The following is a 26002-nucleotide window of genomic DNA, read 5'->3' on the forward strand; positions in this document are numbered from 1 at the left end:
GTTATGTGGTAAATATTCTAGAGAAAGTCAGAAAAGCCAGCACTTTGGAGTTATGGGTGGGCCATCTGCCTTGACCAGTTGGGTCAAAAGGAGAGAAATGGTGGAGAAGCAAGGGGGAAGAGGAGATTGTAGAGTAGTTGTGTAATCATCACATTTAAGCTCCTTCATATTGGTTGTTATAATGCAAATAAAAAAAATGCTACTAGATGTAATGGTGTGATTAATGATAGGAGAACAACTTAATGGAAGTTCAGTCAGACAACTCACACTGAAAATGTTTATTGCAGCAACAGAACATAGTTATAGTTTGGCATCTACGTTCGGACCCCATCACTTCTGCAGGATAGGATAGGATTACATTAAAGGACCCATCATATGCCCATTTTATCACAGTTGATATGGTTCCTTGGGGTCTTAATGAAATGTCTGTAACATATTTTGGTCAAAATACCACAAGGATAATTTGAAACAGCATCCTTTTTACCCTGTCTAAAAGCATCCTTCCACACTGTTGAGTCAACGTTCAGAGGTGTCCCAGGGGTATCTTTAACCCCTTTGTCATATCCCAAAGGTGGATGCTGGGATGGTGGAGGGGCTGAATTGACAGGCAGCGCTACTGATGAAAGCAGGGCAAGCCCGGGAAGAGATGGGAAATCTTTGCAGCTTAAATAGACTGCCAAAGTATATGTATTAGAGAGGGTTGCAGAGAATGAGGCATGTCACATGCTTAAGTATCAGACTGAATATTCTTAAGAATTAAGCTAATTTCCCTTTGAAAGAGTGTTTCAAAAGGATGATATCATTCATCACAATATTTTCTGGGACAATATAACGTTAAAATTGGTTATCGTGGCAGGCCTATATTAATATTTTAAATAATGGTTTCATGCACATATCCAAGCAAAATTAGTATTGCAAGAAGAAATATCCTGAACTGAATCCATTTTGAATTGAATCGAGACCTTGTGAATCTGAAATGAATCAATTCGAGAAATCTGTGATGATACCCAGCACTAATTAAGAAATAACCAATATACACTGCTAAAAAAAAAAAAAGCACTTAAATCACACATCAGATCTTGATGAATAAGTTATTCAACTTGAAATTCTATACTGATGAACATTGTATAATTTATTGAGAACAAAATGACATAACAATGAACCCATTCAGGGCTGGTTTCAAAACCAGCCCTGAATGGGTTCATTGTTTTAATATTATTTATGTAATAATAAAGTACTTCAAATATAGTGGAGGTTTCTTGATGTCACATGTGTCACCCCTACAAACAAATGATTCATCTTTGCTGCACGCAATCAAAGTAAGTGCCTGACTACTGGAGAAGTGGGTGTTCAATATGTCACTCGCAAGATGTAACAAAATAAAAGATCACACCCCATTAATCAATTTAAAATTAAGTTTGATGGGATAAGAGCTGTATTTTAAATGTAAACGTTTATTTTTCTGCAAATAAAAAAAGGGTCTAGTGAAGTCTTTGGTCAGTTGTCTTTTATTATGCAGTAAACATTTTCTCAACGTAGGGGTTAGAAAAAAAGTTGTTATTTTTAAGGTTTGTTTTATACTTTAGAAATACCTGAATACATGTTAAATAATGTTCTTTTGAGCATGATTATCCCAAAAAAACGAATTTGACTATAGTAAAGCAGCTGTAGGCCGACGTCGGAGTAAAAAATTTAAACGTGGCGAGATTTCTGTAGCGAATCACATCAATATTCTTCTTCGCCACACTCTGTAGAACTGATCTACACTGTGATGTATGACGTTGGTAAGATATTCTAAAGGGATCAGTTAAAAAATTATTTTGCACCAACCACAGACAGAAGGGACCATGTCACTGATCCACTGCAAAAGAATATTTTTCCTAGCTGCAAACGTCAAAATATTATACAATCCTTTGTTGACTGCTGTTTTCAAACAGTCACTTGGAAGACCTAGAATCAGGGATATGGGGTCCATTCCTATATTAATATGAAAAATTCTCTCTATTTCACTAATAACTTCAACCCAATAACTTTGAAGTTTATGACAAGACCAGAAACAATGAGTTAAAGTTCCCACATGAGTTTTACACTTGAGACCCAGAGGGGAGAGAGAGCGGTTGAAGAAATGCCTGCGGTGAGGGGAAATATGTAATCTGTGTAAAATCTTAAGTTGTATTTCTCTTGTCCGAGTGCAAATTGAAATCTTTTTTGCAAGAGACCAAATGGTATTCCACTTGTCTTCATCTATGGTCACAGACAACTCCCTCTCCCACACACCTCTGACCCCCTGCGCACCAGTAGTAGAAAAACCATTAAGTACATGGTAAAATGAGCTCAGAGACACTTTCAATTGTTGATGAAACAGAATCCTCTCAACAGCAGATATTTCAGGGTGATCAATAAGGGTTGTGCTATGAGTGATATAATGCCGTATTTGCAAAAAGCTAAAGAAATCTTGTTTGGACAATTTGTATTTGTTAGTAAGCTGTTCAAATGACATAAGCGTATCATCTGACAATAGGTCACTGAGGGAATTAATATTCTTATTAGACCATTGTCGAAAACCAGGGTCCGAAGAACCTGGGGGAAAAGCAGGATTATTAATTACTGGGGTGAAAATGGATGTTATATTTGATCTTCCCTTAAGACGGCGGACAAGCCGCCATGCTTTTAGAGTGTTGATTGTTACAGGGTTTGCACAGAAAGCTTTGATTTCTTTAAAAGTATTAAAAAATAATAGATCACTTAGTCTGCACTGAGATAATGCTGTCTCAATATCCAACCAGATTGAAGTTTTACCCTTAACCCAGTCGTTAATCACATCATTATTAAACAAATATGTACTGTTCATTAGTGACTATCCAAACAAACACTACAAATTAATTTGTACAGTTGACTCTTTATTTGTATAAAACACACTAGTGCAACCAATGTAAAAAGTTTTTCTGGAGCCCTGGTGTGATTAATGTGTTGATAATAAACAATTATTTTGTATTGCCCTGGAAGGATGGTATGAAAATTTAAATGGCCCTTGATAGAAAAAATGTCCCCCGCCCCTGCTTTAAAAGCTTCAATAAGCTCCTATTAGGAAAATCGGTTTGTGTGGCTTTGTGTAGACAATATGTCTACCTTGTGTAAGTTCAAATATTTGTATTCATGTACATGTTTATTTGTTTGTGAGATATATAAAATGGCACAGGCAGGTGGAGATAAATGAGAAATGCAATTTTTTTTTGCAACAAATGCCTATTAATTAAAACAAGTGAAGGTCAGTCCTCGGGCAGGGTGTGTTCAGACATAGAATGGAACAGGTTAAGGACATATGGTTTTTATCTCTAAATACAAATTACAGAAAAAAAGCTGAGTGGACAAAGATATAGAAAGCAGAACCTTCTGAAAGCTGCTGAATGGTTATCTTTAAGGGCTTCACTGTCACCCAATCCCAACCCAATTTAACAGCTATGGAAGACGTCTATGCACTAGCGATAAGTGCAATCTTGCAATTGCATCTCATGTGGTTTGTCAATTTATATAATTTGTGAACCTTTTTTGTCATCTTCAATCTGCATCACTCTTGACCTATCAATTACTGGAGAATGACAAAACCTTTCCCTCTGAAATAAATGTCTACCCATTAGAAAGGTACACAACACATGTAGGAGCTGCTTGTTGCTTTTAATTGGTGCTGCACAAGGTAGACAATGTTGTAATTACTCAGCCAAGATCTGTCTTTGCTTTCTTGACCTCGCCAGCCTCCCCTGCTCTCCTCTCCGCTGATACAGCCTTTCTGGCTCTTTTAATTTATCATGAAGATTTTATTAAGATAATATAGTGCCTCTTGAAAAGGAGTTAGGCATCTGCTTCATTAGAGGGATGGATAGAGTTGGGAAAGGGAGATGTCAAAGATCAGTGGTATCGTCATTGCTAATGGTTATTTATAAGTGGTTAACACATTGTTTTAGTGTTAATTATAGGCTATAGGTAATTCAGAACAATTGTAATGACCTGAGTAAAGCTTAAAGTTGTGTGCTCAAGTGTCCATCTAATCCCAACTGCTCCCATTACTTATTACAGTCATATTAGTTCTCAGCATGAACAACTCACTAAATAGAGTGCACACTGGCAGCTCCTGTTGTCAGCTTGAAGCAGAGTGGCAAATCTCAAATTGAAAGCAACATAAAAATGCAGCCTGAAGCAGATTAGGTGTCAGTGCATGCTGACATGATGTCTGTTGTTGTAGTGAAAAAAATCTTTCTGATTTGATTTGACCTGGTTCAAAGTGCCTGACAGGGTTTCACCTTGATTTAAGTTTTTGGGAAAGCTGCAGGAATGTTGGTCATAAAACATTGGACCAGTGCCAAGATGATGGCAGCATTCTTTGTGTGGACTTATTTCTCAGAATGATGAACTATTGCTCAACCATGAAACCAAGATGGGAGCAGTTGGTAACATTTCAAAGAGTTTATAGCTGGGCCACCACACACACAATATTTATTTTGTTACAGATATATAAATTTGTTGATTTGTTGTACCTCTATTTATATATATATATATATGGTAAGCTTGTACGCAACCTGAATATTAGAGGTTATCTGAGGTGGTAAGTATGAAGCTGTTAAGCTAAAATAAAATGATAGGCTGTCCCATTAAACATAGCACTTTTTGAGAGTTCAGAAAGGATTCCGCAGTCCAGTTTGTTAGTTTTTCTCTCTTTCCTCTTTTTTAGTTTAAAGCACCCAAAACTTTTTTACACTGAAACTAGGCGATGTTTGCGCTCATAGGTTTATATTTCATGGAGGACAGGAAGATGTGGACAGATTCGACGTTAACACACTTTTATTCTCCCGAAAGCTCCCTGTGAGTGACAACAAATCTGCTGCAACATAATGACAGTACTACTTTATTTCAACTTTATTACTTTATCTCAATCACAGTAAATAGATATTTCAGAAAAGCCTGATAGTCCCTCCTCTCTCAGATGTGTGGCTCTGCAGCCATCACATACTGTAATTTGCTGTGAAGTCATTTCATTCACTACAATCACAGAGATCACGCATGGATATTATGTGTCTTGGGAGGCGTGCAAATTCCTACATGCATCATAAACATTGGTGAATTGTTGCAGAGCTTATAGGGTGCCAGAGTGACAAAAAGGTGTTTATTTCACTCCACCTCTTCAAAGAAATGCCAGGGTACTTGTTTCCCAGCTCTATGGGAAAACAGTGACTGTCTTCTCCGCAACTTAGTGGGCAGATACTACATGAATGAAGTTGTTGCTTCTCTTGTTTTCCAAAAAGAAGCCCTTACTTGCATTTAATTGTAATTGCACAGCAAATCAGTTTTTCAGGGGAGACTCTACGAACGGTGATATTGGCAAGTACATGTCTGGGAAGTTCAATTAATGGTTACTCAGACAGATACTACAACAAAAAGTTGTCAGTTTTCGGGAGATGCCCAACTATACAGGATAAACTGGTACACAGCCATCTTCGTCCTAAGACCAAAAAAACATGATTGGGTCCAAACCTAAGGTGTTCTACAAATGTAACCACTGCAACCACTGCCCAAATGTCAAGCAGACTTAGCCATTTATGGACTGTACAGCTCGAAAGGAATGCACCAACAATCATTACATTAACAGTAAAACAATATTTATGATCTAAACACTAGAATTTCCTAATTGCATAATTCATTACATCGGGAGAACAGAAATACGATTCCAGGACAGACTAGCAGAACACAAACATGCCATTCGCACAGTTAATCAACTATTCCATGGCTAGACATTAGCTGGACTGTTATCAGTTATCCATCCACACTATCAGACTTGACCACATCCCTGTTTCCATTTGGAAAAGGTGACATGCAAAGTAAACTTAACCAACGAGAAGCTTTTTGGAACCATAAATTACAGTCTACAAAATACCAAGATTTAAGTCTGTGTGGTTTTTAACTTGTTTTTGTGTTTTGTATTGTAACCAGTCATGGTTTACATGTATCATATTTTTCTGTGATTAATTTGTGATTAACATGTTGAGCTAAACTGAAAAAGGTCCTGCCAGACTGAACTCAGATCAGGAGCCTTCTACAAGTGGGGGTCAAAAGATAGCAAAGCCAGAGAGTTCAAGACAATGTGACAAAGGGCCTTTCATCAAATCATGCCAGGTTACTAGTTTTGTGTTCACCTTAACAGGCTCAGATTTTAAACTGAGTGACAATAGCTGCTTTCAGATTTGCACTGACCTCCAGAGATCCTCTGCAGTATTATGTGTTAACATAGATGTCTGATTGAAAGCCTCCTGAGTTACTGAAGACTTCTCCACCTGGCCCCCTATTATAAAGTCCTCAGAAAGCCTGCAGAAGTTCATGTGATAACACAGCAGGGGATCCCCCACTGGATTCACCATGAGTATGTAGGTATAGGTTGATGGCACTTCTAACAAGCGACAGACGCACAAATGAAAAAAAAACAAGTACCTCAGGATGAAAAAGCTGAGTGACGCACGTAGAAGATATGGATGAGGATGTCAAGAGAGTTTTTGGGGATAAGAACCAACACTGATGGGATCACTGGGGCACAATTAATTTGTTACATCCTGTCTCCACCTGCTACACCACCCGTCACCTGAATCTTCTGGAGAATTTGTTGCTGTTGTGAACCTGTGTGTGGATGTACAGAGAAAGTCCCTCTATGTTGTGCATTTGTGACAGGCAAACTGTAGAGAAATTCTGAACTAATTTCTCTGGAGATCCTCCAGGGTACATGTCTAGAAACAGCTTATGAAGTTTTAATAATATTAATTATTATGATGCACCATTACATTTTAATTTGTGAAATGTATTTACATTTTTGTAACGCACTGATGTCGGTCTGCCAAGGGATTGTTTCAGTGTGGACAAACTTAAATATAAGGTGCCATTTTGCTCAGAATTCCCCATGGTTCTGTCAGAGGCGAATGATGGCCTTGTAGACATGTAATCATTGCAGCCATTACTAAGTATTAGTTAGAAAGTTTCAGTCTTCCTTGTGACTAGATGATAAACTTCTTTACCAAACTGTCATCTTGTCATATCATCTGCTGCTCTGCAAGGATCACATCAGCAATGACAGTGTTCAGCTGCAAACACATGTACTGTGTTCATAAAACAAACACACCTGGCCAAAGTCTACCTTTCTCCTTACTGCATATGTATAAGATGTAAATCTGTGCCGATGAGGAGTGACACAGGTTATGTTAAATTCTCTGCCTCAGTAAATCAGGTGTGACAATAATGCAGATGGTTGTAGTGGAGAAATACATTTGTATAATGTGCTTATCATAAGCAATATCGCTACTAATAACGTATTAAATATTTGTGTGGAGGTGAGGGGGCTTTGAGAGCACCTTCACCTGCATCACAGAGGATCATGCAGCACAGGTGAAAGCTGTTAGCGATTAAGAGGAAAACACGCAGCAGGCAAAAAGGAAAAACACAAGAGACAGAGACATGAGAGACAGAAACTGAGCTGCACAGTTAGGGAGTTTAAGTTTGGCTTTTTAGTTTATGTTTACTATTTAGATTAATAAAATATGCTGCAAAGCGACACATTTGTAACAGGCTGTGTGTGGGAGAGCCCCGTGGCAACACTGGCGCCCAACAGGAGGACATGGCGCTGGTACAAGAGGCAGAGGAGTTACTGGCCGCCTACTGGGAGCAGGTAGCCTCCTTGGAGGGTTCCATTAAATTGTCCCTTCGTAGTGAGTATCATGGTTTTAAAGAGACAACTTTGGGATGAGGCCATTGTCTGATGCTGAACAGTACAGGGAGAAAATATGTCTAACATGTGAATCCTCTATACACTGTCACATATTGAGGTGTGTCATCAACATAAAAACACCCATTGACCCTGGTATTTACTGGACAGTTACAAATGCATTGTGTTTAGTTAATGAAAGGGTTGGAGCAGTGGCACTCTGTGTGTTCTCAGCAGCATTAACAGATGTGTGGGATAAGATTTTTTCAACCACAGGATTTGATTATGTTTCATACATATTTTTGCAAGACTGACACTAACCACCGTACCTGATTTAGATTATGTGAGGATGGTTGAGGCTTTTCATTGTGAGAATACATTTCCCTTGGGCTGAGATTGCATTGCCCCTGCTCTCGTTCACACCGATCCATGACGAGAAAATCCATTGACGGATTTGTCACGCTTTGGCCCAGCAACATTTAAATTACATCTTGGTTTGGCTGTGATAGGATTCCATTGGGAGGACAAGCTCTTAAATGCAATCCTCTCCTAATCAAGTACAGCTGTCGTGATAGCAATCTCTGTTTATTTGTGTCTTTGTCACAGAGGACCAGATCCCTCATGGTTTCCCCACCATAGACATGGGGCCCCAGCTTAAGGTTGTGGAGAGAACGCGTACTGCTACGATGCTGTGTGCAGCCAGTGGTAAGCCTGACCCAGAGATCTACTGGTTCAAAGACTTTCTACCTGTGGACATCAGCAGCAGCAATGGACGCATTAAACAGCTGCGTTCAGGTAAAGCAATCATCTTTACACACAGGTTTGTGTTCAAAACGTCAGATGTTTGGTATGATTATGTAACACTTTGCAAGACTTGCTTGGTCTTTCATATTTACAGGCACTTTGGCTGGGTTTCAAACTTCAACGCATTTTTGATATGTAATAAAAAGGGTTCATACTTTCTAATTACAAAAGCTGGATTAAGTTTTAAAGGAGAAAAAAACATGATGTACATGATAGAAAATAGAAGCAGCAAGTTGTCATAATTGAAAGTTGGAACCAGCAAATGATTAACATCTTGATAAATGACTTACTGATTATGACAATGCTTAAAGTAAGTTTTTGTTGATGACTTAATCACCTTAATATTACATTTCAAAGTTAGCAGCACCCTTGTCTGGTCACGGTTACAGTAATTGATAATTATAAGCAATTGGTTCTAGCAGCTTTTGATGGCCCAACACTTTACTAAGATTTTTTGCCAGTTTTTCCCTTTAACCTTTCACCCTTGCCAACATAGCAAAGAATATATACATTTCATCCCCATAACATATTTAAAACCAGTTGAATAATCTATTTGATAGCTCTAAATGAGACCATACATTCATCTGACAAGTGGAGGAGTATTCCTTTCATCAAAAACCTATTCTGAATGATCTGAAAGTTGATCTACCCAATTTTCATTAAGATAGTGAGCTTATTGAGTGATTTTTCCACAGAGTTTTAGCTGAGCAGCATCTGTGCAGGGATATTGGCATGCCATCAATGCTTAAGACAGCACAGACAATGGAATATTAAAGCACAGGCAGCCATGCGGAACTGCTCAGTGAGGTTGTGGCCTGAGGAGCAGAGCTGGATTGTTGCTGGCTGAATAACTGCTATCCATACAACCTGTCAGCTACCCTTTCTCTCACTGCCAGTGAGAAAATAGAAATGTTTGCTTTTTGCCTAAGAACCTGAAGCACCTATCAAAATCTGGAATGGCTGTCAATGGCCAGCAAGAATCTGATTTCCCCTTACAATGCCCTGAAACTCCAGTTTGTCTGTCAATAAGTCCAACCATATATTTTCCATCAAGGACTGAGGTGATACTGACTCACTGACTCATTCACTGACTCGTTAGATGCTTGACCAACAAGCAAAGTGGCTCCTGTTTCCAGGATCTGATCGTCAAAGGGGAATGGGATAGAGGAGGATTAGTGTGTCAGGGCAAAGCTTCTCTGTGGTAAGCAATGATTAAGACTTCAAGTCCCTGAGGCAGCCAACCGATGTTCAACAACAGCAATAAATACATATTTAAATAATTGACAGCCGGACAAGTCACAGACGCAGTTGCATAAAATTGGTCAAAATCTGTTATTCTGACTTTTACCCCAAAATATTTAGATATTATTATTTTTAATCAAAACTAAATAATCTAGTCACATTAACCAAAAATATTTAAATCATCGTTGAGTTTAGGAACATATGCACATAATCTGTAACTTGTCTGCTCCACCAGGAGGAACCATGGAAAAACTATATTGTAACCTGCTTAGCTCTACTACCCATGGAAAGAGAACAGAGTGTAATGTATGGAGTTAGTAATCAGTTGATGAGGTTTGGTATTAGGTGTTTTGATTTCATAATCATTTTTTGGAAATAGCAAACAAGACAAGCACTGGATGCAACCTGTGGATTTCCAGTCACTCAACTGGTGTGAGAAGTGCATATGATGTTCCTATGTGAAATCTAAAGACTGCAGATCCACTGCTACATCCTGTTTTGATCGACCCTACAACAGATAAACCTCCTTCCAATCCAGACATTGTGAAAATATAATAAAGTCTGATTATTTTTCACGATGAACCTTGAAATCTGTCATGACACCCTGATTCCATGCTTAAGTGGCAAAGATGTCATCTTGCTCACTGGCAGCTGAGAAGGAAAGTCATGGCAGGTCCCAGTACTGCCTAGCCCTCTGAAAGCTGCTGATGTCCCCTTCATCAGGCCCCAAGGGACACACAGCTTCTAAGGCCACCCCCTTTGGCCATGTCTTACCACCTTTCTGACAGGTTTTGTCTTCATCTTGACTCCAGAGCGGCATGGTTTATTATCCAGATCAATGGCATCTGTATAGTAACCATCCCTTGCTCTTCCCTTTGCTAACCATGTCTCAGTGGCCAGAGTAATGATCACTTACATCAGGGAAATGCGAGATTAAAGAAGGAAATGCTACTACTGTCTTTCTGGAATGAATAGTACCAGGGATGAACCATTGATTGAATTGTGATTTGAGTAAAAAGTTTAAATAAATTACATCAACGCAATTTTAAAGTAGTGGCTGACGAGTTGTAAAAAGGAAAAATTTTAGGTGATGAACGACAAATTCCTTTTGGTTGAGCAGTTAATGTGCTTAACTGTAGCTAAGTTAGTTTTTAATCAAAAGAACATTCAGAAATTTTTAAGGCAAAAACAACAGATTGGTGTTCACATTACCTTCCATCAATGCACCTCCCTAGGTGTTTTTATACCATTCTGTATAATCAAAATAAAATCTATATACACAGTCTGACATAATATAAAAATAGCCTTATGATACAGCTGCAGGTTGATTTTTGTTTTTCTGTCAGTTAGGAGGACAGTTCTGAATACAATACTCACAATGCGCAGGTGCAGTTTCTACGCATTTTAATTGTTTGTAAATTTAAATTCTAGGTGATAGCGATTTTGATCAGGATTCTCTAGGATTCATGTAGGGAAATTGAACTACAGACTAAGCAGTGAAATATGCATAAACACACTCACCAAAGGTAGCTGTTGGTCATCATTACAATAAAGTGCCAAAGAATGAGGCCAAGTTTTGAATATACATTTACTCTTAAGTTAGGCACAGGATAGATAGACCCCTGCAATAAGCAGCTATTTATATTTTAGATTTGTGCTCAATCTTGATCCATCTTTTTCAAACTATTTAAGATTTCAACTTTCAACAAATTATAAGTGCAGTATTGATTGAAATATTTTTTTTAAAGCCCAGGGTAGTCTGCAGGGAAAGTGGTGCCACATCATTAGATGACCCATATAAGATAATTATGCCTATACAAATCTGGAGTTTGCTCATTTGGAGCTTAATAGTCCTCCAGCAGTGTGGCGGCAACATCACAGTGCATTGAAAGGCATTAGGTCTGTTGAAATACACCAGAGGTAGAGAAGGCAGTCTGTTTCCTTCAGTGCTTTAGTATGGTCCTGTTGATATTTCGATATAATGACATCCCTAGCTTTCTCTCGTGTATTGTTATGGCAGGATACAGAAGAAAAACTGATATTTAAGTTAGAACCCAAACAGGCCTATGACTCGGGAAATAGGACTCAGATGCTTGATAGTCAGGTGTTGTTAAGTGTAGGGAATTAAGAGCTTTATGATCAAAACATGATATCAGCTCGGTGGCGCAAACGCCTACATGCGTAATACAAATAAGCGATTTATTGTATTAAACAGCTTGTGGGGGAAATGATGCAATGTTCAGGAAGGAAAATCAACACATTCCCATTTGTTGTCATTGCTTTAGGTTGAAAGTAATAATTTACTTCTCTCTATGCTTTGACATCACATTATGTGTTATATATTTATAGATGAGTTTATAAACAGGGTGAGAATACATTTCCCTCTCTGCTTTCCTACCATTCTTGTCTTTCTCTGATAATTTTTTTCTGTATCTTTCTCTATATACTAATGATTATCTCTAATCCTATATGCATTCAAATTACCTCACCAGGTGGTACACCAATCAGAGGTAAGAATGCTGGGTACAAGTAAAAATGTTTTCATAATCCTTCTCTCCTCCTCACCACTCCCTGTTCTCCATCGCCTCTGTCCTCCTCCTGTCACCACGCTGTGTCCTCATTTCCAGCCTTTAGGCCTTCCGGCCCGTTCCAGCACTTCCTCTGCCTTCACTTTTTTCAATACTGTGAATAACCCTTGGAGGAGAAAGGAAAACAGGGGTGCACACTTGCTTGGGAGGATGTTTAAAATATAAATAGCTTATTTGAAAATTTACCCGATGATGTTACAGCTGATCAACAGGCAGCAGTGGTCTTCCAAAGGAATAGTAATGACAATCAAAGCAAGAATTTTTTTTTTGTCAAAATATAATATCAGATAAACTATAGAATTTAGCTCTCTATACTAAAACCTTTCTCTGGGCATATTCAGTTCACTAATAGATTTGTAGACTGCTAAAAATGGATCATTATTGTGTATAAGTTAGACCTCTGTCTGCATGCTTGAAGCAGCACAGAGAGGAAGTGCATGCATCTTACTGAAGGCTCAACAGCTTAAGGGCAGAGGAAGTTTTGGATATAACGTATTGTTTAGGGCAGTGATTTTCAACCTTTTTTGAGCCGCGGCACATTTTTTACATAAATCCTGGGGCACACCACCAACCAAAATGACACAAAATGACACTCTATAGCCTAACACAGTACATATAATACATATAGTTAGTAATATAGTTTATAAATGTTTAGAAACTATTTTAAATTATTTCAGCCCTTTATTACTCTTATCTTTTAATGAGCACAAATTGAATCAGATTTATGAAACAATCTTTAACCACAAATACCAATGAACATCGGCCAATGATATCGGTGAAAGTCAAGATTATTACTGTCAGTAAACAAGGCGAAAATCGGCCGCTACCGATGTTCGGCCGATACATCGGTGCAACACTAGATATTAGATCATTTTCTACGGCACACCTGACAATCTCTCACGGCACACTAGTGTGCCACGGCACACAGGTTGAAAATCACTGGTTTAGGGCATCATAGTCTCAAAAACTTTCGCTGGCGCCAATGATCAACCTTTTTCAGTGCTAATGTCTATCAGCCAACATTTGCATTTCTCGGGAGAGAAAGAAGCATTTTGTCCTTATAGGCCTCATAATTGCTGAAAATGCAGTGAAATAGACAAAAATGGGGAAAAGATGAAGAAATAAAATCCGTGTATGCTGCACACTTCAGCAACACTGTGAGGACTGATCTAGCATCTGCCGGTTTACCTACATGCACTGTATGTGAGCATGTGTGTGAGGAGGGGGTGGGGTAAACAACATCTCAGGCAGAATGCATCCCGGAATCTTCACAAGAAATGTGAGAACACATTATTTCAACTACTAGCACTTAACATTGTGTTATAAACCCATCCCATATTGGATTTCAGGATTTTATTCTGAATGTTTAACATTTCTTATTGTCCACTGCAAAACTGCATGATGTATGTCATATTCATAGTCAATATATAATACTTTAATACTTTCTATCTTAAATTGAATCTCTCTACTGACACATGCATTTTTAATGTTTGTGTAATTGCTTGAAAGTTATATGTGACAAGTTTATTTTACATGTGCAGGTAAGTTGCAACTCATGTTTTCTTCTTTCCCCGTAATGAAATCTCCCTGCCATAACTTCACTGTACCTTAGGAATTATTCTGTGCTTTTATCAGAGTCACAACTGAAGGTTAGGTTCCAAAAGAAAGCTTCTGTTCAATGAAAAAAACACAAGTTTAGCCAAACTGTGATACTAAAGGCTTTGCCTAATCACAGTTTTTAAGATTGTGCAGCTAAATTATGATGTAGAGTACCCCAACATTATCTGAAACTGTTGGCTGTGCCTCTCTTGTCACATTAGAAGAGCCAATGAGACCAAAGTGTTGAGACCACCATGAGACACTAGTCCTAATGTTACTCGGTGCTACACAGTGGACTATGATCACAAACCAACCACCTTTTACGGGAAAGTCTTTTGATTTACCTGCAACGGAACCAGAAATATACATTTTCTATGGTAGATAATTACGGGCCTCAGAATATGATCAGTGGCTGAATGACACAGTCTATCTATCATCTATCTATCCTCATCAAGCCTAAAACGTCCTGTTCTTAAGCTATAATGATTCGATATAGTGAAGATGTAGCCCTCTACAATATCAAATCGTGGATCCTGGTTTCTTGGCTGCACTGAAAAGATTTTAGGTTTATGTTTCTCTATTACCATTTCTGAGGTATTGTAATAATGTTTGTGGTGCAGTCCGAAATAGTGACATTTTGACCTCCTTCCTCAGGAGCACTTCAGATTGAGAACAGTGAGGAGGCAGACCAGGGCAAGTACGAGTGTGTGGCAGTCAACAGCGCTGGGACTCGCTACTCTGCTCCAGCTAACCTTTATGTTCGAGGTAAGATCCCTCTTGACACTAGCCAACCCTCCCTGCTGCCATTCAGGTCATCACCTCCAGCAGTAAGGCCTCCCTCGTCAACTTCAAGTCAGAGATACTCTGCACCCTACTGCTAATACGGAACCTGGCTCCCTAGATTAAGCTCGGTGCAAATAAAACCTGCCGATACCTGTTTATTATCTGGTCTCCCTGTCTGTCTGAATTTGTTCTCTGGGCGGATGATTTATGCGCTATACTCTGCTGTCTTTTTTTTTATTTGCTTGACCTGCCTAGCCCCATGGTGAGTGGACAGTGTTAGTCCGTTGGGGGCTGTTTGGACTCATCACGGGTGAACAAGACCGTCATGTGCCCTGGCTCAGGGAAGGTGACTGCGCATTTTGTATTTTGGTGACAGGATGTGCCATTCACAATTTGTATTCAATGAAAAAATATTCTATTTTTTTCGCCGAGGTCACCATGTAAAGTGCAATTAAATGTCCAGTCAACAGAGTGTGACTGTGCGCATTTGGTATTTTGGAGACAGGATGTGCCTGGCGCATCTGGACCCAGGGAGAGATTGAGATGTTGCTGGGTGTGTTAGTGGCGCTGGTGGTTTTATATTTCCCTTATCCTTCCCTTTAAGGAGAGTGCGTACCCAAAACAGATTAGTTTCATTATGGTGAGGACAGACTCAGAGATGGAGAAAGAGGAGGAAGAGAGGGGGGCTGTCACAAGGTAAATCTGTAAACTATCTGTGTATCCTGTCACCAAATACTAAATAAGGACAGGCACACTCCCTGTACACTGGACTTTGCACAGTGCAGTTTTTGCACACAAAAAAATAGGGCGCTATGTTTTCTTTGACTAGTAATTGCGAACCTCACAAAAGTTGGACTCCGTCTTGCCTCAATTTTACAAAGGTCTCTTGAATTTTCAACATTTTCGCATTTATCCGGACAGCTGGCCGATGTGGGCCTGGTGTCAAAAAAATCTCTAAGCACTGATTTGCCACACTATTAAAGCTAGTTCCATTACTCTTTTAATGCTAAAACTTGTAGTATATGATGTTGTTTGTGGTCATGGACCGGCTCCCAGCTCATGACAAATACAGAGATGGACACAACGGATGACGGTAGTTTCAAGTATTTACTATAAATTAAACAACCAAGAAGTAGCGATAAAGGTGGATTGTGTACATCAGTAACATCAGTAATTTTGATGTGAGCATAGTACCTCACTATGCTCACATCAAAATTACTGATGAAGTGTTGTGGAGCGAAAGCATAACAAAAGTCAAACAAAAGCAAAGCATGCAAACACTGGCTGGGATGAGTCTAAATGAGAGATAGAGACCCGCGTGCAAAGCAAGCCAAGGTGCTCTGAATAGGCTGGCTGTCAATACTGTGCTCCTCTGGTACCTTTTAAAGCAGAGGTCTTAAAACAGGGGGTCCGCAACCCCTAGGGGTTCCGCGGAGGTACTGCAGGGGGGTCGCGAAATCTTTGATTGATTAGACAATTTTTTTAATTTTTTATGATTTTTGTTTTGTTTTATTATTTTCGAACCAATTTTCCCCACAAATTTAAATGTGTTTAAATACACATTTACATGCAACAAACATATTGTGAGGCTGATATGACCCTCTGCCTAACAACCTCCATCCGTCCAAGATTAGATAAGTTGTGTGCTACCCATCAGAGTCCGGCATCTCACTAATGTGGGCGTATGTGTGCCATCCACAGATGGCTTGAGCATTCATGTTTAAAATAAAACATGAATCTGTGAATTACTTTAATAGCTCAGTGTTTTATGCAAGATGTATGTTTATAAATGGCAGTGGCATGGCCACCCTGTACCTAGCACATGTTTAAATTAAAAACATGAATAAATGAACCCTTGTAATATTTGATAAGCTTAGTATTGATTGCACAATAACAGGGTAGCTATGTTTATACAAGGCACTAGACCCAGTTTAATATAAAGCACAATTTTATAGGGGAGAGCGGGGTAATGTGGGACATCAGGTAATGTGAGAAACCCCCTGTATCTAGGCAACGGAACACATTTGTGGTCATTTGACCAATAGGTTTTCAAGCCCCTCTCTTTCCCCCTCGCCATGAAGGAGAAGTTGGTGCTGGTGCTGTGGAAAGTATGTTTTTTCACAAAAAATTGTTTTTTGCATGTAAAAGTAAATTTTCTTGCTTTGAACTTAATCAACTGTTGTGTCAAAACAAATTGAATCAGGTAGAAAAACTTATACATGTTGGTGAACTTCCGACATATAAAACCATGTGATTGATGCTAGCTGAAGATTAGCCTGAATTGCTAAGAGATGTTGTTTTTTCTAAAACGGTGGCTGTGGGGTAAAGTGGGACAGTGTCTCACTTTACCCCACAGCATTTGTGACCATGAAGACCATGAAGTGACCATGAAGCACAAGTTAAGTTTAGTCTTAAACTTATTCTAGTGTTATATTACATTATATATGTTTTATTTTTAATGTTTTTAATGTTTTTAATGTCATAAACATTGTAGAAAAGCCATCATGCCAAGAAACTATACACCAGGAAGACAACCTGGGGCCTAACACCCCTCGCAGAGATGGAGAGTGCAGCCGCTGAGGTCATGCAAGGAAAGATGTCCTTAAGAAAAGCTTGAAGGGATAGAAACATTGACAAGACAACCCTCAAAAGATTCATAGGGAAAGTAAAATCAGTAGCCTGGGGTGCAGTAGCTGAGGTAAAGAGAATATTCACAGATGAGATGGAGGAGGAGCTTGCCAAACACTTGAAACAACTAGTTGACCAGTTCCATGGCCTTGCTCCAGTTAAGTGCCGTGAACTGGCATTTGAATACGCAGAGAAAAACAATATCCCTGTCCCTGCCAATTGGACAGAGAAACAATGTGCAGGTAAGCAAGGGTCTGCAAGAGATCACATGAATCATAATAATCATAAATGTGCTTAATTGACCAATCCCCATGATTCTGTTACTAGTCCTATATTAGTGGTTGTCAATCTAGCTGTCGGGATTTTAACTATTACAACATGTGTTGTTATGGTAGTTTTAAAGTGGAAAAAGTAAGTGGACCACTTTACCCCGTAGCTGGGGTAAAGTGAGACACAAGACCACTGTTTTTAAAACAATCATATTTTCAATGCCCTTTGTCCTGAAGACATTCTGATCATTTCCATTGCCAGAAAACATCCTGAATTCATGGGAAATGTGTAAATTTTACTGATATATCATTTTAGCTCACCTAGAGGGAAGCAAATGTAAAAAATTTCCCACACTACCCCGCTCTCCCCTACTGTATATACAGTGCCTTGCATAAGTATTCACCCCCTTTGGACTTTTCTACATTTTGTCATGGTATAACCACAGATTAAAATTTATTTCATCGTGAGTTTATGTAATGGACCAACACAAAATAGTGCATCATTTGGAAGTGGGGGGAAATATTACATGGATTTCACAATTATTTACAAATAAAAATCTGAAAAGTGTTGAGTGCATATGTATTCACCCCCTTTACTGTGAAACCCCTAACAAAGATCTGGTGCGACCAATTGCATTCACAAGTCACATTTGCAAGTCACATAATTAGTAAATAGGGTCCACCTGTCTGCAATTTAATCTCAGTATAAATACACCTGTTCTGTGACGGACTCAGAGTTTGTTGGAGATCATTACTGAACAAACAGCATCATGAAGACCAAGGAGCTCACCAAACAGGTCAGGGATAAAGTTGTGGAGAAATATGAAGCAGGGTTAGGTTATAAAAAAATATCCAGAGCTTTGAACATCTCTCTGAGCACCATAAAATCCATCATAAGAAAATGGAAAGAATATGGCACAACCGCAAACCTACCAAGAGGAGGCCGTCCACCCAAACTGAAGAGTCGGACAAGGAGAAAATTAATCAGAGAAGCAACCAGGAGGCCCATGGTTACTCTGGAGGAGTTGCAGAGATCCACAGCTGAGGTGGGAGAATCTGTCCACAGGACAACTATTAGTCGTCTACTCCACAAATCTGGCCTTTATGGAAGAGTGGCAAGAAGAAAGCCATTGTTGAAAGGGATCCATAAAAAATCCCGTTTGGAGTTTGCCAGAAGCCATGTGGGAGACACAGCAAACATGCGGAAGAAGGTGCTCTGGTCAGATGAGACCAAAATTGAACTTTTTGGCCTCGATGCAAAACGCTATGTGTGGCGAAAACCCAACACTGCCCATCACCCTGAGCACACCATACCAACAGTGAAACATGGTGGTGGTAGCATCATGCTGTGGGGATGCTTCTCTTCAGCAGGTACAGGGAAACTGGTCAGAATAGAGGGAAAGATGGATGGAGCCAAATACAGGGAAATCCTTGAAGAAAATCTGATGCAGTCTGCAAAAGACTTGAGACTGGGGCGGAGGTTCATCTTCCAGCAGGACAATGACCCTAAACATACAGCCAGAGTTACAAAGGAATGGTTTGGATTAAAGAATGTTAATGTCTTAAAATGGCCCAGTCAAAGCCCAGACCTCAATCCAATAGAGAATCTATGGCAAGACTTGAAGATTGCGGTTCACAGACGGTCTCCATCCAATCTGACTGAGCTTCATCTTTTTTGCCAAGAAGAATGGACAAACCTTTCCATCTCTAGATGTGCAAAGCTGGTAGAGACATACCCCAAAAGACTTGCAGCTGTAATTGCAGCGAAAGGGGGTTCTACCAAGTATTGACACAGGGGGGTGAATAATTATGCACCCAACAGATGTCAACTTTTTTGTTCTCATTATTGTTTGTGTCACAATAAAATTTATTTTGCACCTCCAAAGTACTATGCATGTTTTGTTGATCAAACGGGAAAAAGTTTATTTAAGTCTATTTGAATTCCAGTTAGTAACAGTACATAATGGGAAAAAGTCCAAGGGGGGTGAATACTCAAACTCCATATTTCCCATGATACAATACTTTAAAAGAGCAATGTCAATTGAAAAAAGAAAGGACAAACAGTGGTTTAAGAATGTATTCTATTGTTGAACATAAAATAATAATATAATATAACACAGGTCAGTAATGCATACAGTTGATGATGTTAGAAAGGTGCTGTGGAAGACAAAAACAACCATGTAATATTAATTGAATAATTTAGTCAAGCACCATACGTTCACTGTCTGCCTGAATCTGAGAAGAGAGATATGTCGTTTTATATAGACTCTGAGCAGCCCTGAACAGCAGGCCTCATTTGCCTCAGCTAAGGTCAGTGTTCATGATTCAACAATAAGAAAGACTCTGGGCAAAAATGGCATCCATGGAACAGTTCCAAGGCGAAGGCCACTGCTGACCAAAAATAACACAAAGGCTCGTCTCACATTTGAAAAACATCTTTATGATCCCCAAGACTTTTGGGCAAATATTCTGTGGACTGAAAAAACAAAAGTTGAAATTTTCGGAAGGTGTGCGTCCCGTTATATCTGGCGTAAAACTAACACAGCATTTCATAAAAAAACATCATACCAACAGTCAAACATGGTGGTGGTAGTTTGATGGTCTGGTTTGATGGTCAGCTTCAAGACCTGGACGACTTGCCATAATTGACGGAACCATGAATTCTGCTCTCTACCACAAAATCCTGAAAGAGAATGTCCGGCCATCAGTTTGTGACCTCAAGCTCAAGCGCACTTGGGTAATGCGGCAGAACAATGATCGAAACACACCAGCAAGTCCACATCTGAGTGGTTAAAAAAAACCAAAATGAAGGTTTTGGAGTGGCCCTATCAAAGTCCGGACTTACATCCAATTGACATGCTTTGGCATGACTTAAACAAGCCGTTCATGCTCGAAAAACATCCAATGCTGCTGAATTAAAACAATTCTGCAAAGAAGAGTGGTAAAAAATTCCTCCACAGCAATGTGAAAGACCCAGTTATCGCAAACGCTTGATTGCAGCTGTGTACGCCCAGGGTGGCACAACCAGTTATTAGGTTTAGGAGGCACTTACTTTTTCACATAGGGCCAAGTAGGTTTGGATAGCTTTTTTCACAGAGGCCTGTGTATGTGCTTATGTGTGTGTGTGCGTATGTGTGTGTGTGTCATGGAGATACATACAGTATCAATATGTATAAGCAGATGACAGAGCGAACATACCTGAGATTAAAAACATTGCCTTTGAGAACAAAATAAAACACTTTTCAAGAATCTCTCCAAAAATACATTGATTTAAAGATATTCCCAAGGCTGACTTGTTCTTGAAAAGTGTTGACAAAAATCAATATCGTGTATCGTTCATAAGAAGTTTCCCCCAGTAAAGCTACAGAATAATGAAGTACATAACTTCTAGCTCTCTTTTCAAGGTTCCTGTGTGTGCTTTAACCTTTAACATTTCCAGCTATGCTGACAGCTTATGTTTCAATTTTCATCTCTGTGTAGCTTTCTTTCGATATTACTCTATGGTTTTTAATTTCTCATGTTCCCTTCTTCCACTCATATCATATGTTTCTGTTCATCTCTCAAATGCTTATCCTTTGAGCCACACATGAAGGCAGCTGTTTCTTATTGTTTAATGTGCTTTTATGGCTCTGAGGGGAAAATAGTTAAGGACAGCCACAGTGAAGGGGTGTATAAGTGCCTGTCCGCCTCTGTTTCTGTGTGTTTATTTGTAAGGGCTGACTGAATACACTGGAAAGAGTATCCTTCATGGCCTTTTTCTTTGTGTGTTTGATGACTTTGCACGTCACTGGTTGATGCGCGTGTGTGTGTGTCACTGCTCTGCACAGGCTCTTGTCTCCACTGGGATTTTTTCACACATTAATGGATAAGCAGATATTTGCCTGTTTTACTCTCTCTGTTTCTCCTTGTCCTTTTCCTCTCAATATTATTTTGCCCCTACCGTTTGTTTTCATTTTTTTTCACTTTATCTTGAATCCCTCCATCACCATTGCACCCTGCCATCCAAAAACACAATCAAAATCTCACCACTCAGATCAACGGGAAGGTTGGTTTTTTCACTCTTTTCTCTCCTAACACCAAGGCCTGGCAGACTGGAGCCGTGCTGCGCCAGCATCTCGCTGGGCGCCTCAGGCCCGTCCCGGCCTCTTTCTCAGGGCCCCAACAACACAGTGCAACTCTTTTGCTCCCCCAACTGCATCCTTCCCCACACTGTATGCTGTCTTGCACAACATTAAATATTGCTTCATGCAGCCTGCTCCTCTAAAATTTTGTGAAATGAGCATCTCTTAAATGCCCATAATGTGCATTACATGTCTCATATACATGTCCCAACCTGGATGGGATTGCATAAAAGATATACAACACTTAAACAGCATGGTATGACAGTTTCATTTTGTTTAATCAAAGAGTGCAAAGGGAGTGAAGTCCTTTTACCTCTGCAGGGTTCTGATCCAATTTCTTTTTATTTTCCATGCAGGCAATATGCTTTTCTACGACTACAGTTAGATTTACATCAATAGTCTTAGGAGTTGAAGTTGATCAGGTGGAACTCACAAGAATGGACCATTAACCTTTACTTTGCATTATTATTAATGTCAACAGGAAATCAAAGACAACAGATGCACTTGGTATCAATATTGTAATGCGCATTGCAAAGTAAAACATTTAATGATATATCATATAACCTACTGCCTGCATTTGCTTTCATGTGTATATTCATGTGTGGTAGATCTCCTTGATCACAGTGCCACAATGTTTAAATTATTATGTTTTTAACATTATAGAGTCATATATTACCAGTTAATTAACAGAGCTCTCACACGAACAACCCCAGACACTGACCGGCTGGTGCTTCCCTGCCGGTGTCTCACATCCCTGAAAACAGTAGCCTTAGCATTATACTTACACAACTGCTAATTAGTAAGTAAAATAATTGGCTGTGATGGTGTTTGACATTTTACAAACACAAGGACAGATAAGTACAGTCTTGACCTCAGGTTAGACAAGTCTTCATGTTGGGGAGACCACCTGACCTGGTTGTCTGATAAAATCCTCTTTCAGATTCTGGATCCATGAATTCAGTTACTATGGTCCAGGTTTTTGTAAGCTTTGATTCACACCTCTGACAGGCTTTTTAGATTGTGTAATTATTTGTAGGGTCTTGCACTGTTTCCTAAAACATAACCTAATTTTAATTAAAAACACAGAAATGATAATCATGTATCCAGTTACAAACTCACATATTTCTTTGTGAAAGATCAAGAGCTTTACATAATAAGTCCAGAGTTTGTGCTCACTTCACAAAATGTTGCACTGTGTCAGTCCCATGATGTCCACTCCAGCATGCTGATCATGTTATTATTGTCCTAGCAAATTCCAAAGCATGGCTCGTCTCACCTCTCATTTGCTATCTGACCATCATTACACTGAGCACCAGGCTCTGAGCTCACACTGATTTTACCATGCTCTCCTCCTATCTGTATCTGCTCGAAAACCTCACTCTCCAAGAGAACAAAATAGCCTCAAACACGTTTACAGCTTTTTTCTGGGACTCTTACGGCTTATTCATTAGTAGGAGAATGTAGAGGAGCTCAGAAATTGAGGGGGTGGGAGCTACCATTTGAGAGTACTACAGCCCTATCTGAAGTGTTTGTGTTTGACATGTGGATATCAATCAATATGCAGACTTCCGGTACAGCTTGTAGATTGCATTTTATTCTCCAGAGACAGTACTTTTGTGGCTTTTTGTCTGTGGCAGGGAACACAGAGGAATGCTTCATGGGTGATAGGGTCTTAAACCTTATTTCAAATTTCAGTAACAATACTTGACTTGAATTTCCTATTAGGGATGGGCTAGCTCCGGGCTGCCTCCTCCAGTTGCTAACGTCCTAGCTGTGCTGTATTCAGGGCAACTCGGATATTCCGACCTCCTGCCACATAACAAAATCCAGTTTTTTCGTCGATGAAAGAATAATGTCATCGACCAAACTCTTAACGATCAATAATCGATTCTCGATTAATTATGCCCATCCCCATTTCCTATGTACTTGTGGATTCTGAACATGTAATGGTTATGGCAGATAAAGGGGCTTTGATTGAGATGGAATAATGGAAGACTTGAAAATTAAAGAAGCAATGATAGTAAAAGACCAGAGGAGAAAGACAAAGAAAATGAAATAAATATAAATTCTCTACCCTTTGCAATACATAACTGCTGAAGAATCATGTATTGCTCAGCACTACTACTGCTTGAGCAAGTATCTGATCCTTGATGTTCTACAACCTTTGTCATTGGTCCCAGCTTAAACACCTGGTACACAAAGGTTTTAAATTTAGGAAGGAAATTTGAAGCAAAGTTAAATATACTTAACATGAATTTACAAAGTGAATTACAAATAGAAAGACAGGCCTGTGTGTAGCTTTCATCCAGAATCTACACTGGTTTTGGGTAAGTTTGACCTATGGTGTCATGAGAAAAAGTCTGACTTGTCTCTGTAGCGTTAAAATAAATTATATCTAGATTGGAACACAAAATGTTATTTCAACTTGAGATGCAATTCACAGCACATTTTGAATCCTTGTCCATGGATCTTGATGGGATCATGCTGTCACCTCTCCAACTTTGCTGCTGATGCATGGTATCCCAAGCAGAAAATACAAACCTTTACATTCCAACCAATCACAGCTTCTCCCAAACCTTTTCTTTTTTAGAACTTGGCCTTGCAAATCTTCTTCACTCTTTCACTATAGCCCACATAGTCCCTTCCTGGCATGTCAATAAAGATATGAGTCTGTCTGTATCCTGTCAGCTGCCACCTTTTCTGCCAAAGTTCATTATGGTAACTGAGCAACAAATTCAGTCAAGGCAAACAGTAGCAAATATAAGATAACATCACTCATAACCTCTGACTCTGTAAACTATTGTCATCGCATCATGAGCCTTATCCATGTCCATGGGTAACTCAATTGTTTCTAATTGATCCATTGAAGAAGATGCTGTTCCCCTCAGTACCTGCCAGCACATCTGAGATCCTAACTGTTCCAATAACCAACCAGCAGGCACCTCAGTTTGACCTGACATGAATTACTTTCACACACAAAAAAAGAAGACAATACATTTCAGCACCTGGACAAAGGGATGATGTCAAGAGTTCCTAAAATGTCACCTTCAGAAAACATGAATACATTTAGATTTTTTTACTTTTTTACTTTTCCCCTGGGACTGATGGCAGTGACAGATGTGGAGATAGGCAAGTTACCTTGATCATTACCACAAAACTGGAGCTCCACCTCAAACTACCTAGGGTTTATCGTTTTCTGTGTAATGTTTACTTCCCTTAGTTACATGGAAATTTACAAATGATCAAGTTAGCTCCGGGTCCACATGTTCAAATATGAACAGAGGATTGTATTTAGAATTACCTACTTTAATGATAATCCATCTTTAAATTATATACATTATCTTTACATACATACAGCTTTACATCCAAGTCATGTTAAGCTCTCCACTGACTAACACAGCCCCTACATCAACAGGGCTGAGATCATTTTTGAAGGATTTTAAATCAGTAATTAAAATAAATTAGCACAGAAAGGTTTCCACAGCATTGTAGCGACTCTGTAAATGGCTAGAGAAAAAACATTTCCCCTGATTGACATCCACCCCCCACCAACACTACAACTTTTCCCTTTCCTCCTCTTGCATAGCATCCACTCTCAGTCCTAAGCCTTTTCTTCTCTCCTCTTTTTCTACATCATGTTCGCCAGCACAACAGCTACATTGGGACTTATTTTTGCCAGCATCTCTGTTTTAGAGCCTACAGTTGCCCTTGCCAGTAGACAGTGCTATTCCTGTATGAGCAACGCCACAAAGACACAGTCTCTTCTCCCCCACTACAGTAACATTCAGCCCGCGCATGCCCTTCGAAACTCACAAATTGTTGTCAGCCATTGTTCTGCCAAACATACTCCACCTACTGCCAGTGCTACTTCCCCAAGCATGACTCCATTATCATCACCTCTCACATTTTCTAAACTGAAAGATAGTGACTTTATGTGTAACCCTGCTCTTCTTTAGTTAAACCAAGACAAGACCCTAGAAAAGCCCCTGATCCACAGTGAAAACTCCTCAGACTCCCAATCTACCACTGCTTGAATCACACTTTGTTAGTCAGATTTACTTGCCTCTGCTCTGCTAAGTCAAAAAAGTGAGGACTTCCCTTATGCAACACAGCCATCTGCATGCTTAATGCTCACACAGTGCTGTTGCACTAATTCAGAGATAGCGTAGTTAGGAAGTCAATCCCCACGCTAAGGGCAGAATCCTTCAGTATTCGCTCAAGACCACTTGGTGC

The 26002-nt window shown here is 39.4% G+C and overlaps 1 protein-coding gene across 1 annotated transcript in view; it reads left to right on the forward strand.

Moving 5' to 3' along the window:
• Positions 1–26002, forward strand: part of ptprfa (protein tyrosine phosphatase receptor type Fa) — a 231113-nt gene that overhangs the window by 100865 nt on the left and 104246 nt on the right. The window contains 4 exon segments of the mRNA XM_053430630.1: positions 8342–8530; positions 12274–12291; positions 14623–14733; positions 21682–21693. Of these exon segments, the coding sequence (XP_053286605.1) occupies positions 8342–8530; positions 12274–12291; positions 14623–14733; positions 21682–21693 (330 nt within the window).

This window comes from Pleuronectes platessa, chromosome 9 (assembly GCF_947347685.1).
Source record: "Pleuronectes platessa chromosome 9, fPlePla1.1, whole genome shotgun sequence".
NCBI lineage: Eukaryota > Metazoa > Chordata > Actinopteri > Pleuronectiformes > Pleuronectidae > Pleuronectes > Pleuronectes platessa.